The sequence below is a fragment of the Oncorhynchus tshawytscha genome, linkage group LG19, assembly GCF_018296145.1.
Source record: "Oncorhynchus tshawytscha isolate Ot180627B linkage group LG19, Otsh_v2.0, whole genome shotgun sequence".
Classification (NCBI taxonomy): Eukaryota; Metazoa; Chordata; class Actinopteri; order Salmoniformes; family Salmonidae; genus Oncorhynchus; species Oncorhynchus tshawytscha.
This window is the reverse complement of record NC_056447.1, coordinates 39,262,307-39,280,058: the sequence shown is the minus strand read 5'-3', so window position 1 is coordinate 39,280,058 and position 17,752 is coordinate 39,262,307. Positions and strand designations below refer to the sequence as shown.

The 17,752-nt window shown below is 41.5% G+C and overlaps 1 protein-coding gene across 5 annotated transcripts in view; it reads right to left on the bottom strand.

Annotated features, from left to right (window-relative positions):
- The window catches only part of LOC112218749 (SLIT-ROBO Rho GTPase-activating protein 1), a 152,266-nt gene that overhangs the window by 96,827 nt on the left and 37,687 nt on the right, over positions 1–17,752 (bottom strand). For all 5 annotated transcript variants that reach the window (XM_042301648.1, XM_042301644.1, XM_042301645.1 and 2 more), the window contains exon 2: positions 11,732–11,927. In XM_042301648.1, coding sequence (XP_042157582.1) covers positions 11,732–11,927 — 196 coding nt within the window. The remainder of the gene's footprint in view (positions 1–11,731; positions 11,928–17,752) is intronic.

Below are 17,752 nucleotides of genomic sequence, written 5' to 3'. Positions count from 1 at the left end.
TTGAAATATAGTCCTAAGTAAGTTACTGTATTAATACTAAACAGGATGCGCTCTCAGGCGTACAGCTCGATGGTGGTTATACAAGGCTACTATATAAAGACTACTAATGATAACGACATTACTTAATACTATATTGATTATCATAATAATAAAATTCAAAACAGTTGAATCTGTGAAATTGCTTTACCCGACATTTTGACATTGCATGAGGCTTGGTGCTCACGGAATCAGTTGGCTATTAAACAAACACTCAAACAGGCAACAGAAGCAAGATCTATCTTATTTCTGTCGATATACAGTGCTTTCAGAAAATATTCAGACCACATTTTGTAACGTTACAGCCTTATTCTAAAATGTATTAAATCCCTTGACCCCCCTCAAATCTACACACAATACCCCATAATGAAAAAGCAAAACAGGTTTTCAGAATTTATTAACAAATGTAAACTGAAATATCACATTTACATATGTATTCAGACCCTTTGCTCAGTACTTTGTTAAAGCACCTTTAGCAGTGATTACAGAATCGATTCTTCTTGGGTATGACACGACAAGCTTGGCACACCTGTATTTGGGGAGTTTCTCTCATTCTCCTCTGCAGATCCTCTCAAGCTCTGTCAGGTAGGATGGGGAGCATTGCTGCACAGCTATTTTCAGGTCTCTCCAGAGAGGTTCGATTGGGTTCAAGTCCGGGCTCTGGCTGGGCCACTCCAGCATATTCAGAGACTTGTCCCGAAGCCACTCCTGCGTTGTCATGGCTGTGTGCTTAGGGTAGTTGTCCTGTTGGAAGGTGAACCTTCACCCCAGGTCTGAGAACCTGAACACTCTGGAGCAGGTCTTCATCAAGGGTCTCTTTGAACTTTGCTCCGTTCAGCTTTGCCTTGATCCTGATTAGTCTACCAGTTCCTGCCGCTGAAAAACATCCCCACAGCATAATGCTGCCAACACCATGCTTCACCGTAGGGATGGTGCAGGGTTTCCTCCAGACGTGACACTTTGCAAAGAGTTCAATCTTGGTTTCATCAGACCAGAGAATGTTGTTTCTCATGGACAGAGTCATTAGGTGCCTTTTGGCAAACTCCAAGTGGGCTGTCATGTGCCTTTTACTGAGGAGTGGCTTCCGTCTGGCCACTCAACCATAAAGGCTTGATTGGTGGAGTTCTGCAGAGATGTTTGTCCTTCTGGAAGGTTCTCTCATCTCCACAGAGGAACTCTGTCAGAGTGACCATTGGGTTCTTGGTCACCTCCCTGACCAAGGCCCTTCTCACCCCGATTGCTCAGTTTGGCCAGGCAGCCAGCTCAAGGAAGAGTCTTGGTAGTTCCAAACTTCTTCCATTTAAGAATGGTGGCGGCCACTGTGTTCTTGGGGACCTTCAATGCTGCAGACATTTGGTACACTTCCTCAGATCTGTGCCTCGTCACAATGCTGTCTCGGCGCTCCACGAACAATTCCTTCGACCTCATGGATTGGATTTTGCTCGGATACGCACTGTCAACTTTGGGACCTTATATAGACAGGTGTGTGCCTTTCCAAATCATGTGCAATCAATTGAATTTACCACAGATGGACTCCAATCAAGTTGTAGAAACATTAAGGATGATCAATGGAAACAGGATGCAACGGAGCTCAATTTCAAATCTCATAGCAAAGGGTTAGAATACTTCTGTAAATAAGGTATCTTTATTTTTAATCAATTTGCTAGTATTTCAAAAAACATGTTTACGCTTTGTCATTATGGGTAGATTGCTGAGGATTTGTTATTTAATCCATTTCAGAATAAGGCTGTAACATAACATATGGAACAAGTCAAGGGGTCTGAATACTTTCCGAAGGCACTGTATATGGATGATTTCTAAAGCCAGGCACATTTAACAGTTAGGCTATTGTAGGGCTGGGCGGTATAGACCGGTATTAAAATACCGGTACACCGGTATTAAAATACCTCACATAATATAACCATACACAATGGATTAGTTCACTGAGACAGGCGCGAATCAGACAGGTGTCTGGTCGACTAAAGAAATCTTGGTTGACCAACAGCCTATCAACCAAACAATCGTCCAGTCGACTAAATGCGATCAGCGCTAGTGTGCTTAAGTGTGAGGGCTGCCAGTGTGTGTGTGGAGGTGACGAGGGCCATGGCAGCACAGTGACCTCTGGGACTCTGCCAACTACCCTACATAATGGCAGGTAACTCTCTCAATGTCATTATTTCTACACAATGCAGGAATTCGGTTAAACCACAGAGGGCGACACAGGTAGAAAGGGGGAGAGTAAACAACTGTCCTCGGAAGAAATAAGAGGGAGAACGAGGGAGAAAGTCTGCGTGAGAGAGGAATCTCATTAACTGTTTGTGCTTACGCGTGTGGGCGTGCGTAGGTGCATGCATGACTACATGTGCATGTGTGTGCAGGAGAAAGTAACTGTCCTGACAGCTCCAACTCCATTGAAAAGCCATTATAACCATATAAAACTGTCACTTCTTACAGTAGCGACAAGTAAGGATAATTAATCCCACTATGCAGTGTCTTTACACAGCAGCATAGGCCTTATCTGAAATAGCAAAGTCCTTTACGATAAGACTTTTTCATTAATAAGCCGCCTCACTAGCTTTAATGGAAGTTTCGCTCTGGGTGGATTGCAAACTGTTATAGTTAGTAGGCTAATTAATTGCCTGGTGAGTGAGGCTATAATGTCAGCTGATACAGTAAACAGTTGGTCCTCTGTCACTTAGTGGGTTGAGCATGGTGCTTCCAACACAAGTGTTGTGGGTTTGATTCAGCTCAGATTCATGCTGAGGCCACCCATAAGAAATATCGATTTGGAAAGAAATGTTTGCTAAATGGTTTATTATATTATGATATTACATAATGTTATACATATTATATTTACAAAGGTATGGAATGACAGCTACTATCTGAAATTGGGAGTGTTTAGTGTATATTTGGATCATTTCACCACGAATGAAAGGTCATTTAAATCCTATGAGACACAAAAAGGGAGGACTCTTTGACCGATTCGCTTTGTTTGATGGGGGAAAGAAATGTTGTCTATTCAAGTCACTCCCTCTCAGGTGTGGCCTTGGCTATATAAATAATTCAATTATACCCCTCTCCATTCCATCCCTCTGACATTCCCTAAACAAACAGTACTGCATAATGTGTGTGTGTTTAATGTGTTCATTTTGCAAACAGCAATGGTACTGTCATTGACTGACTGACTGTCACTCCCTAGGACAGGGCTCTGGCCACTCTGCTGTGGGGCCTGATGTTGCTCTCTCCCACTGCATTCTGGGAGGAAAAGAGAGAAGTGGGTAAAAGAGCTGCTGACCCAGCTGGGGCTTATAGGGTGTCATGGTGTCTGTCTGCTCTGGAGGGGAGCAATGATGAGAGAGTACTGTCCACACAGGAAAACAGTCAGTTTGTTTTTTTCCCCTCATCAATCCACACACACACACACACACACACACACACACACACACACACACACACACACACACACACACACACACACACACACACACACACAGACACACACACACAAACAAAGCAAAGATTTTGGCAAATATATCACGTTTATAGTCTGTATAAGCTGGAAGTAGAAGCCTAATAGTGGTTGTCCATTAGTTTACACCAATTAGGGGAGGGGTGGTAGGGTTAGGGGAAAATAATAAAGGACAGTATATAACAAATAAACTAGATATAAATAATATATGGGGGACTGGAAGTGACACAGACAAATATATTCATAGAAGCTACAAACTATCTGCAATATTAAAGCTGATCTACCCCCTAAAGAATATATAGTGCCTTCGGAAAGTATTCAGACCCTTTACTCAGTACTTTGTTGGCAGCAATTACAGCCTCGAGACTTATTGGGTATCACGCTACAAGCTTGGCACACCTGTATTTGGGGAGTTTCTCCCATTCTTCTCTGCAGATCCTCTCAAGCTCTGTCAGGCTGGTTGGGGAGCATCGCTGTACAGCTATTTTCAGGTCTCTCCAGAGAGGTTCGATCGGGTTCAAGTCCTGGCTCTGGCTGGGCCACTCCAGCATATTCAGAGACTTGTCCCGAAGCCACTCCTTTTTGATCGGGTTCAAGTCTGAGCTCTGGATGGGCCATCTTTCCCTCGATCCTGACTAGTCTCCCAGTCACTGCCACTGAAAAACATCCCCACAGCATGCTGCTGCCACCACCATGCCTCACCGTAGGGATGGTATTGGCCAGGTGATGAGCGGTGCCTGGTTTCCTCCAAACGTGACGCTTGGTATTAACTAGTTGGATTTAGGGGGCGCTATTTTAATTTTTGGATGAAAATCGTTCCCGTTTTAAACAAGATATTTTGTCACAAAAAGATGCTCGACTATGCATATAATTGACGGCTTTGGAAAGAAGACACTCTAACGTTTCCAAAACTGCAAAGATATTGTCTGTGAGTGCCACAGAACTGATGTTACAGGCGAAACCCAGATAAAAATCGAACCAGGAAGTGCCGCATGTTTTGAAACCGCCTCATGCCAATGACTCCTTATATGGCTGTGAACGAGCTTACGTTTTCCCCAAGGTGTCTATAGCATTGTGACGTCTTTTTAGACATTTCCCTTGAAGAATGGCTGTAAGGGACCATATATGGCATGTGGTCACATGGTGTCTCCCGCAGAAAACCTTGCGTAAAATACTGGAGGTAGCCATTTTTCCAATCGCTTTTTATGAGAAACCAACTGCCTCGACGGATATATTATCGAATATATTTGTTAAAAACACCTTGAGGATGGATCTTAAACAACGTTTGCCGTGTTTCTGTCGATATTATGTAGCTAATTTTGAAAAAGGTTTGGCGTTATAGTTGTAGCATTTTTAGGTCGATTTCTCAGCCAAGCATGGTGAAGAAACGGGAGCTTTTTCGCCTACAAAAATAATATTTTTGGAAAAAAGGAACATTTGCTATCTAACTGGGAGTCTCCTGAGTGAAAGCATCTGAAGTTCTTCAAAGGTAAATGATTTAATTTGGTTGCTTTTCTTATTTTTGTGAAAATGTTGCCTGCTGCAAGCAGAGCCTAGCATAGCATTATGCCATGATAAACTTACACAAATGCTTGTCTAGCGTTGGCTGTAACGCATATTTTGAAAATCTGAGATGACAGTGTTGTTAATAACAAAAGGCTAAGCTTGTGTTTGAATAGATTTATTTCATTTCATTTATGATTTTCATGAATAGGAAAAGTTTCTAGGGGTATTTATGTCCGTTGCGTTATGCTAATGCGTTTGAGGCTATGATTACGCTCCCGGATACGGGATTGCTCGTCGCAACTGGTTAACCAAATGTGACGCTTGGTATTAAGGTAAATAGTTTTTAAAATCTTGCTTCTCACGGTCTGAGGGCCTTTAGGTGCCACTCTACCATAAAGACCTGATTGGTTGAGTGCTGCAGGGATGGTTATCCTTCTGGAAGGTTCACCCATCTCCACAGAGGAACTCTGGAGCTCTGGCAGAGTGACCATCATGTTCTTGGTCACCTCCCTGACCAAGGCCTTTCTCCCACGAATGCTCAGTTTGGCTGGGTGGCCAGCTCTAGGAAGAGTCTTGCTGGTTCCAAACGTCTTCCATTTAAGAATGATGGAGGCAACTGTGTTCTTGGGGACCTTCAATGCTGCAGCTGTTTATGTGTTTTTATACCCTTCCCCAGATCTGTGCCTTGACACAATCCTGTTCCTGAGCTCTACGGACAATTCCTTCGACATCAGGGCTTGGTTATTGCTCTGACATGCACTGTATAGACAGGTGTGTGCCTTTCCAAATCATGTCCAATCAATTTAATGTACCACAGGTGGACTCCAATCAAGTTGTAGAAACATCAAGGATGATCAATGGATACAGGATGCACCTGAGCTCAATTATAATTTCTTGAATACTTATGTAAATAATAAAATACTTTTTATTTTTAATGCATTAGCTAAAATCTAAAAAAAAATTAAAAATGTTTTCGCTTTGTCATTATGGTGTAGTGTGTAGATTCATGAGGGAAAATTTGGGGTCACTTAGAAATGTCCTTGTTTTTGAAAGATAAGCACAACTTTTGGCCATTAAAATAAAATAAAATAGATCAGAAATACAGTGTTGAGATTGTTATTGTTGTAAATGACTATTGTAGCTGGAAACAGCTGATTTTGTATGGAATCTACATAGGCATACAGAGGCCCATTATCAGCAACCATCACTCCTGTGTTCCAGTGGCACGTTGTGTTAGCTAATCCAAGTTTCTCATTTTAAAAGGCTAATTGATCATTAGAAAACCAATTTGCAATTATGTTAGCAGCTCAAATAAATAAATAAACAAACCAGGAGAAATGACAGTCCATCATACTTTAAGACATGATGGTCAGTCAATCCGGCAGAAAATTTAAAGAACTTTGTATGGCATTAAAGAGCTTCAATGCCATACAATTCTCCTTCCATGGCCTCCAACTGCTGTTAAATGCAAATAAAATAAATGCATGCTCTTCAAGCGATCACTGCCCCCACCTGCCCGCCCGTCCAGCATCACTACTCTGGACGGTTCTGACTTATTGGGACAACACAATACCTAGGTGTCTGGTTATACTGTAAACTCTCCTTCCGGACTCACATGAAGCATCTCCAATCCAAAATTAAATCTAGAATCGGCTTCCTATTTCGCAACAAAGCATCCTTCACTCATGCTGCCAAACATACCCTAGTAAAACTGACTATCCTACCGATCCTTGACTTCGGCAATGTCAATTACAAAATAGCCTCCAACACTCTACCCAGCAAATTGGATGCAGTCTATCACAGTGCCATCCATTTTGTCACCAAAGCCCCATATACTATCCACCACTGCGATATGTATGCTCTCGTTGGCTGGCCCTCGCTTCATATTCGTCGCCAAACCCACTGGCTCCAGGTCATCTATAACTCTTTGCTAGGTAAAGCACCGCCTTATCTCAGCTCACTGGTCACCTTAGCAGCACCCACCCATAGCACGCGCTCCAGCAGGTATATATTTCACTGGTCGCCCCCAAAGCCAATTCCTCCTTTGGCCGCCTTTCCTTCCAGTTCTCTGCTGTCAATGACTGGAACTAATTGCAAAAATCACTGAAGCTGGAGACTCATATCTCCCTCACTATCTTCAAGCATCAGCTGTCAGAGCAGCTCACATATCACTGCACCTGTACATAGCCCATCTGTAAATACCTCATCCCCATACTGTTATTTATTTTTACTTTTTTTGCTCCTTTGCACCCCAGTATCTCTACTTGCACATTCATCTTCTGCACATCCATCACCAGTGTTTAAGTGTTAAATTGTGATTATTTCGTCACTACGGCCTATTTATTGCCTTACCTCACTTATCTTATCTGTATACAGCCCATCTATCTACCTCATCCCCATACTGTATTTATTTATTTTGCTCCTTTTGCACCACAGTATCTCTACTTGCACGTCTACCATTCCAGTGTTTAATTGCCATATTGTAATTACTTCGCCACCATGACCTAGTTATTGCCCTAACTCCCTTATTTGACCTAAACTCACTGTATATAGACTTTGTTTTATTTTTTTTACTACTGTTTTATTGACTATGTTTTGTTAATTCCATGTGTAACTCTGTTGTTGTATGTGTCGAACTGCTATACTTTATCTTGGCCAGGTTGCAGTTGCAAATGAGAACTTGTTCTCAACTGGCCTACCTGGTTAAATAAAGGTGAAAAAAATCTTACCTCATTTGCACACACCTTTTCTATTGTGTTATTGACTGTATGTTTGTTTATTCCATGTGTAACTCCGTGTTGTTGTTTGTGTCGCACTGCTTTTCTTTATCTCGGCCAGGTCGCAATTGTAAATGAGAACTTGTTCTCAGCTAGCTTAACTGGTTAAATAAAGATGAAATTTAAAAAAAAAAATGAAAATAAAGTCACAAAAACCATCAAGCACTATGATAAAACTGCCTCTTATGAGGACTGCCACATGAAAGGAAGACCCAGAGTTACCTCTGCTGAAGAGGATAAATACATTAGAGTTACCAAATAAGTGCTTCAGAGTTCAAGTAACAGACATCTCAACATCAACTGTTCAGAGGAGACTGTGTGAATCAGGCCTTCATGGTCGCATTGCTGCAAAGAAACCCCTACTAAAGTACACCAATAAGAAGAGACTTGCTTGGGCCAAGAAACACGAGCAATAGACATTAGACCGGTGGAAATCTGTGCTCAGCATTTGTGGGAACTCCTTCAAGACTGTTGGAAAAGCATTCCTCATGAAGCTGGTTGAGAGAATGCCAAGAGTGTGCAAAGTTATCAAGGCAAAGGGTGGCTACTTTGAAGAATATCAAATATATTTTGATTTGTTTAACACTTTTTTTGGTTACTACATGATTTCATATGTGTCATTTCATAGTTGGAGGTCTTCACTATTATTCTATAATGTAGAAAATAGTTCAAATAAAGAAAAACCCTTGAATGAGGTGTCCAAGCCTTTGACTGGTACTGTATATCATAAAATATATTAACTACATTTTCCACCAGTCCATAGCTATCTCAGCATCCATAGTTAACCCAGCAATGCTGCAGTTCTTGATACAAACTGATGCGCCTGGCACCTACTACCATACCCAGTTCAAAGGCACTTAAATCTTTTGTCTTGCCCATTCACCCTCTGAGTGGCACACATACACAATCCATGTCTTAATTGTCTCAAGGCTCAAAAATCTTTAACGGGTCTCCTCCCCTTCATCTACACTGATTGAAATGGATTTAACAAGTGACATCAATAAGGGATCATAGCTTTCACCTGGATTTACCTGGTCAGTCTAGGTCATGCACTGAGTGTACAATGTTTTGTACAATCAGTGCACGGCTGCTGCAGAGAGACGAGAGTGCATGAGAAAATGAGTTTTGATCAGTCAGGGATATTAAAAGTGCTGAAAATATGTTGGCTCACTATTTAAAATGAAGATGGAAAACAAACTATATGATTAAAAATACTGGAGTTTTCGCGCAGGTACAGCCAACTAGCGCAAGCTAACGCTATCAAGCTAAAATAACATCCTACCACTGCTGCAGAGCTGTACCCTAGCAAGATCGCTTCTGGGCCAACTGAGGTGCTGTAGCAATAATCCCATAGGTAGCACAAATTGTGTACTTCCTTACAAACAGTCACTTCATCTCACTCCTGAAAGCGACCCGATAGAGTAGAAAAACATGGCTGACGAGACATTCCTTGTCCTGGACACTGAAATGTACCATATCCCCTCTGACTCTCTTTCTCCAAATGGAGGAAACCGATGCCAGACATCAGGGCTAGTACAAAGCATCCTACTTTACCTGACAAAGACTTGACTTCTCCAACTTCTCTGGTGATTTTTATTAGTTGACCAACTTAAACTGAATGAACATAACTTGGCTTCCTGTCAAATGTGGAACAACTTCATAAGAAATCTGTGACAATGCTCAACTCAGTTAGCAGCAGTTAGCAGCCTAACTGCACGCAGCTTGTCAGTATTCACTGCTCTCCAGTGTGGAAATGCCAGCTAATTAGCCAGTGATTTAAAGAGCACATTTTAAAGCTAATCCATTTTATTACACACAGAGCCAGCCCAAGCTAGGCTGAGGCACTGCACTAACGTTAGGCCATGAAGCTCAGAGTCAGACGTAAGTACACTTTTTCAACATCACACAAGTCGTTCCAAAGGAAACATCCTAGAGAATGTGGAAAATACATAAGCTGTTCTGTATTAACCTTGTTTATACAATCACAAAAAATAAATAGGTCACGTCTTAAAACCCGGCAGCAGGGCATTCACTGTTAGTCAAACGTCTGGCATTTACAGAGCACTGAAATATGCCGCTCGACAAATGTTTACCCTACAAATGAACAGACTGGACTCTATATCACACGATGAAATCCACAGCTAGCGATCCATGCCATCAGATTCTCCTCAATCTCCCAGTCCTGCACACACAGCTGGTAGAGCCATTGTGGTTTTCAGGCGCAGTAGACTCAGTAGAGGCCTATTTGAGGACACCGAGTAGGGCAAACAGACGTTTTATTTTTTGGTCCCCGCCGCAAGTTCAAACAATATGCTAATGTTTCCTTTTCCATAAGCAGTATCCTCCAGCGTAATGAGACCCCAAGTACAGCATTGCTCGACTGTGTCAACATTCCAATACGGCTCATCAATGGCATCATGCTAGAGTCAAACGGTGCTTTACCACACAGACAGGGGGTAAAGAAACAAGCCATGGGAAAGAGATTGAGGGTTAGGTCTTCAGTGTGAGCATACTTCAATTAATTTGGGGCGAGATTAACACATTTTCATATTTTGTCATTTCAGGTCTTGTCTCATTTGTGGTTAGACTACATCAGACCGAGATCAACTCACTATAGACATAGTTAGCTTATTCTCCACAAGAATGATTATAGAACTAGGGTTCCTCTCACCATTCCATGTATTCTCTATTATGGATCTGGTCACCATTGGAGAGCGTGAGCAGTCATGATATGATCATCTGATATCCATTTTTTAACTCAGAAAATCTATACCCATTCTGGCAGGTATCAGTTCGTTCATTGGAGTTTCTCCACTTACATAATTCACATGGTGCTGGAAATACCATCTACACATTGACAGAGGGTGACAGTTTGTGAATTGTGATGTAAGATGGGGAAAAGTATTTGAAATATATGGCTACCCATGCTAACCATCAGAAGTACCAATGAACAAAAGGGACATTATGCAGAATGGGCTAAAGGGGGAAATAGAGGATATGGATATTTATTGCTGGAGCTCCTGGTGTAACAGCCTGCCTTCATAGGATATTGCTTTTCAATAATTATTGTTCATTTATTCATATTGGGAACACATACATTTGAACATTTATGAAAAAAATGGGAAATAAAACCCGCCCGTCTAAATCGATTTCAGTCGCCTAATGGAGTAGAGGAAATTAGTAGAATGACATGACAATTAAACGTCTTATGCAGTTTGATAATGAGAAACGAATAGGAAAAGGAATCATTGAGCGCTGCTGGTGGGTGGTTGGGTGTGTGTGACCAGACTGATTATAATTAAAAAAACATTTATTGATTTGCCGGGTCAACATTGTAATCAAAGTTGAATGTATTTTCCAGATGGATAGTCATGAACATATAATCAAATATGACACTGATTCTGGTTGCCTAATGCAACAGGTATTCATGAACACTGAACCTGAGAGAGGCATATTTCAGACAGCGACAGTTCCATCCAGTGACTTAACTTGTACAGAAGAAAGACATAAACCGAGACAAAGACATAAAAGTCTCAGACCTAGACCCAGGCAGACAGCCCCTAAGTCAGGGAAACAGATCGACATAGACCCAGGCAGACCGCCCCTAAGTCAAGGATAGAGATCGACCCAGGCAGACCGCCCCTAAGTCAGGGATAGAGATCGACATAGACCCAGGCAGACCGCCCCTAAGTCAGGGATAGAGATCGACATAGACCCAGGCAGACCGCCACCAAGTCAGGGATAGAGATCGACATAGACCCAGGCAGACCGCCCCTAAGTCAGGGATAGAGATCGACCTAGACCCAGGCAGACAGCCCCTAAGTCAGGGATAGAGATCGACATAGGGGCTGTCTGCCTGGGTCTAAGTCAGGGAATCGAGATCGACACAGACCCAGGAAAAGAGAAAAACACACATACAAGACCTATATACACTTGTACCCACTTGTACTGCTGGTGGTCCTTGGTGCTCCGAGTCTTAGCCATGAACCTCTCTGCCAGTTTCTCCAGGTTCCTGGAGTACTCCATCTCAATCTCGGACTTCTTCCTGAAGAAGTCCTGCAGGTCCTGGAGGAGCTGCACCCTCATCTCTGTCTGCTGGTCCAGGCATTTCTGCTGCTCCACCAGCTGGGCACGGATCTCTGAGGACACAGACAGACACAACCAAGTCAGATGGATGTCGAGAACCACACACACAAAAGTCAGAGGTTTGTAGATCTCTTAGAACCACACAGAGCATACAGGTGAGAAATATGTCAATCTTAGCAGTCAACACCAGCCAATATTCCAATGGAAAACAATGCCTTCAGAAAGTATTCATACCCCTTGACTTATTCCACATGTTGTTGTGTTACAGCCTAAGTATATTTTTTCCATCTCACCCATCTACACACAATACCCCATAATGACAAAGTGACATGTTTTTAAAAAGTGTATAAAATATAAAATACAGAAATATCTCATTTTACGCAAGTATTTACACCCTCGAGTCAGGACTTTGTAGAGGCACCTTTGGCAGCGATTATAGCTGTGAATCTTTCTGGCTAAATCTCTAAGAGCTTTCCACACCTGGATTGTTCAACATTAGCCCATAAATATTTTCAAAATTATTCAAGCTCTGTCAAATTGGCTGTTGGCTATTGCTAGACAATTTTCATATCTTGTCATAGATTTTCAAGTAGATTTAAGTCAAAATTGTAACTCAGCCACTCAGGAACATTCATTGTCTTCTTGGTAAGCAACTCAAGTGTAGATTTGATCTTGTGTTTCAGGTTATTGTTCTGCTGAAAAGTGTATACATCTCCCAGTGTCTAGTGAAAAGCAGACTGAACCAGGTTTAGGATTTTGCTTGTGCTTAGCTCCATTCCTGTTTTATCCTGAAAACCTCCCCAGTCCTTAACAATTACAAGCATTCCTATAACATGATGCAGCCACTACTGTGCTTGAAAATATGGAGAGTGATACTCAATAACGTGTTGTATTGGATTTGCCCAAAACATAACACTTTTGTAATCAGGACAAAAAGTGAATTGCTTTGCCCCATTTTTTGCAGTATTACTTTAATACCTGTTGCAAACAGGATGCATGTTTTGGAATATATTTTTATTCTGTACAGGCTTCGTTCTTTTCACACTGTCAATTAAGTTAGTATTGTGGAGTAACTACAATGTTGTTGATCCATCCTCAGTTCTCATATCACAGCCATTAAACTCTGTAATTGTTATAAAGTCACCATTGGCCTCATGGTGAAATCCTTGAGAGGTTTCCGTCCTCTCAGGCAACGGAGTTAGGAAGGGCGCTTGTATCTTTGTACTGACTGGGTGTAATTAACTTAAATTATGCTCAAAGGGATATTAAATGTCTGCTTTTGTATTTTTACCCATCTGCCAATAGGTGCCCTTTTTGGAGGCATTGGAACACCTCCCTTGTTGAATCTGTGTTTGAAATTCACTGCTCGACTGAGGGACATTACAGATAATTGTATGTGTGGGATACAGGGATAAGGTAGCCATTACAAAAATCATGGAAAACACTTGTATTGAACACAGTGAGTCCATGCAACTTATGTGACTTGTAAAGCACATTTTTACCCCTGAACTTACAGTTGAAGTCAGAAGTTTACATACACTTAGGTTGGAGTCATTAAAACTTGTTTTTCAACCACTCCACAAAATTCTTGTGAACAATGTATAGTTTTGGCAAGTCGGTTAGGACATCTACTTCGTGCTTGACAAATCATTTTTCCAACAATTGTTTACAGACAGATTATTTCACTTATAATTCACTGTATCACAATTCCAGTGGGTCAGAAGTTTACATACACTAAGTTGACTGTGCCTTTATACTGCTGGGAAAACTCCTGAAAAATGATGTCATGGCTTTAGAAACTTCTAATAGGCTAATTGACATCATTTGAGTCAATTGGAGGTGTACCTGTGGATATATTTCAAGGCCTACCTTCAAACTCAGTGCCTCTTTGCTTGACATTATGGGAAAATCAAAAGAAAAGACCTCAAAAAACAAATTGTAGACCTTCACAAGTCTGGTTCATCCTTGGGAGCAATTTCCAAATGCCTGAAGGTACCATGTTCATTTGTACAAACAATAGTACGCAAGTATAAACACCATAGGACCAAGCAGCCGTCATACCGCTCAGAAAGGAGACACGTTCTGTCTCCTAGAGATGAACGTACTTTGGTGCGAAAAGTGCAAATCAATCCCAGAACAGCAGCAAAGGATCTTGTGACGATGCTGGAGGAAACAGGTACAAAAGTATCTATATCCACAGTAAAACGAGTCCTATATCGACATAACCTGAAAGGTCGCTCAGCAAGGAAGAAGCCACTGCTCCAAAACCACCATAAAAAAGCCAGACTACAGTTTGCAACTGCACAGGAGGACAAAGATCATACTTTTTGGGGAAATGTCCTCTGGTCGGATGAAACTGAGGAAAAAGGGGGAGGCTTGCAAGCCGAAGAATTCCATCCCAACCATGAAGCACGGGGGTGACAGCATCATGTTGTGGGGGTGCTTTGCTGCAGGGGGGACTGGTGCACTTTACAAAATAGATAATTTTCCATCCTCATGAAGCTATGTGGATATATTGAAGCAACATCTCAAGACATCAGTCAAGAAGCTTGGTTGCTAAAATGCAAATTAATTCCTTCAAAATCATACAATGTGATTTTCTGGATTTTTGTTTTAGATTCCGTCTCTCACAGTTGAAGTGTACCCATGATAAAAAGTACAGACCTCTACATGCTTTGTAAGTAGGAAAACCTGCAAAATCGACAGTATCAAATACTTGTTCTCCCCACTATGTAAACATCCAACTTCAACTGTATTTTAGCTTGCCTTAACAAAGCGGTTAAATACTTATTGACTCAAGACATTTCAGCTTTTCATTGATTTCTAAACATAATTCCACTTTGACATTATGGGGTATTGTGTGTTGGTGGGTGACCAGAAAATCTCAATTCAAGTGATTTTAAATTCAGGCTGTAACAACGACTGTGGAAAAAGTCAAGGGGTGTGAATACTTTCTGAAGGAGGAAAAGGTGAATGATCACGTTGAAGCACAAATAGGATCTCCAGGTGCTTTGGAAGTGAGGGTTGGAAGTGCTGGTCTATGGTGGTTCATTAAAGCTGCTGAACGCCACTCTAGGATGAATGAGCCCTGTTACTAATCAATAACCCAGAGACGGAGCATTGAGATGCTGCCTTGACACACTGCCAGGCAAAGCCAGGGTCTTTCACAACTTGCTATCTGTGACTGCGCACCATATTCACCAGCAGGGAAACAGGGGACATGCTTGAGTCTTCACAAATGGTACCGGTGACTGCACACTAGTGAGGCTAAACTCATAACCCACAGGCCCTGCGGTTATATCTGCGGGGCGGGCGGGTTTAGGGCCACAAAATATTGTGAAGGGCGTGTGGGAGGCGGGTGGGTTGAATAAAGAGAAAACAGTGCATTAAAAATCCATAAATGTATAATTATTGTGCAATTCATATCTACAGGCTACATTGATGTTTTTCTTTCGTAAGCCTAAGCTTTAGGGCCCCACTGTAAGCGTGCCAAATATGCGCCAATTGCCAAATGATTTTGGGAACTTGGCCAGAAAAAGTTAACGTCGATCCGCTGAGGCAAAAAGGACAGTGTTGGAGTTAAATTCAAGAAGAGAAAAGCTGCGAAATGGGAGAGTTGAAAATAAGAAAAGGTAGGGCCAGAACAGTAATGTTTGGGGAAAATTTGGTGAGGTGGTAAAAGAGGACGATAGCAGTGTTATAGAATGATGTTTGTGAGGCGCTATACAAATTGGACAGTAACAAGACAGGGACTTCAAATATGGCACATCAAGGGAACTGAAGTCTACTGTTCAAATGGGTTGAATGGAATAGTAACAGAAATCTGGAAACTGACTGTAGGTCTATAACCTCTCACATAGCCAAATATAATATTATCTCCTGCAGAATTAAGCAGTTCTTGCAGTAAAAAGATACACCAAATGTACATTTTCACTCGGGAACAGTAGTAGATAATGAATACGCGGTTTGGGACTGTCTGTAAAGGTGCCATCTTTATCAGCATAATAAAAGCGGATACAATTCAACCACATTAGAGATGAAAGACAAAACAAATTAACGATGTCAGCTAGATTGAAGCATTCATCTGATCAATGTATGACAGATTTTCTTGTGAGCAAGGTTTATTTAGTCTTCTAGGGCAACAAGTAATGACAAGAGAAGCTGCATGCACCCAGCTATAGATACGTTGAATAACAAATAGCCAAAATGTTGGAAATCATCAGCAGAAACATAGGCCAAACTAAATTAGGCTTACAGCACATTTACTATATTTCATTTTCGCATATAGTTGGACAGTTGCGGATGGGTTATTAGCAATTGCGGGTGAACAAACAGCTGACCACACTACTAGGAAATGCGCTAGAGATGCGCTGCCATCAAACTGACATGTCAAATCAAATTTCATTGGCCACATACACATGGTTAGCAGATGATATTGCGAGTGTAGAGAAATGCTTGTGCTTCTTGTTCCAACAGTGCAGCAATATCAACAAATAATCTAACAATTCCACAACAACTACCTAATACACACAACTCTAAAGGGCTAAGAATATGTACAGCAAGGACCGAACGGCTTAGGCCAGATGCAATAGATAATCTGTTGCGGATAAAAGGCTGTGCGATGACATAGTGCACATTTAAAAAAAAAAGGTTAAATTCCCATGTACCGCATAAAAAATAAAATGTGTTTCCATCGCATTTAACTCCTCTGATGGTTTTGTCACAACACTGCACAACAACAAAAAATGCTGTTATATATTGATTCTGGTCTTGGAACATGCGCTCTAGCCAATAGCTGTCAGGTATGGTGTGGGTATAGCCTCAAAATGAGATCATTATGGACAAAAGAGTGAGATAGGCATTTTCCAAACTGTCCCAAGGATCCCCCAAAGAGTACTCCTCCATTTGGCATCCATCAATAACTGGCCAATACCAGTGATTGAGTCAAATCATTGATTAACTGCTGACTCAATTAAACAAGGCTCTGAGAGCTGCTCGTTGTGTGTTCCAAAATGCAATGGTGGAATTAGCCAAGATTTGGCTTCATTCATCAGCGTAAATGCCTTCCCAATCTTGATAAATTAATGATTTAAGTGGGGTCTATTAGAAATCCTTGATTAGGTATTTTCATTCCCAAGGTTTCAGGAGAGGCTCTTTCATCCTGGCACATTCAAATGGGGGCAGGCGGGACAGGAAAGGAGGGGGATAAACTGGGGAGGGGGTTGAGGGCTTTTCCTTAGTCTGATTTGTTAAGGGAAGAAACAGCAGAGATAAGCATTCAGTATCTGAGTGGCCAGAGAGAAACCAACCATAAGCCGGAAGATCCCTATGGCTACAGGGCAGCAAAGACACCCTTCACCCCTGTATGGGTAACCAAGCCATAGCCTCTTTATTCTAAACTTCAACTTTAAATTGAAATGTTTAGATTGTAGGTCCAGTGCAGGTAAGGTAGGCCTATAAGGAAGCTGGGATTTGTGCCATCATGGTGTGCTTCCAAGGGCTGGTGGTCAATGTTTGTAAGTCACAAGATCAACCAGGTTCTTCAGCAACATAGAGAGCTGAAGGAGATATTTCTAGAGGCTACCATAGCTTTGGGGGTTTTATATGAATGAGAAACCCAGAATTTGAAGTGTGTATAATTCCTAACTTTAAACAGTGGATGAGGATTTGGAATTAAAGCAAGGCAAGCATGAAATGAATGCAAAAGAGCTGAGTGGATCATTTAACACAATTCTATTCATGACTGAACATGACATCTCCTTAAATCATCCATAGTGCATGTCAAACATTGACTAGTGGCACTATGCCATGTAGAAGCATTATGAATGACATTGCATATAAATCACCTGTCAACATTTGATGAATTATCGCTCATGAT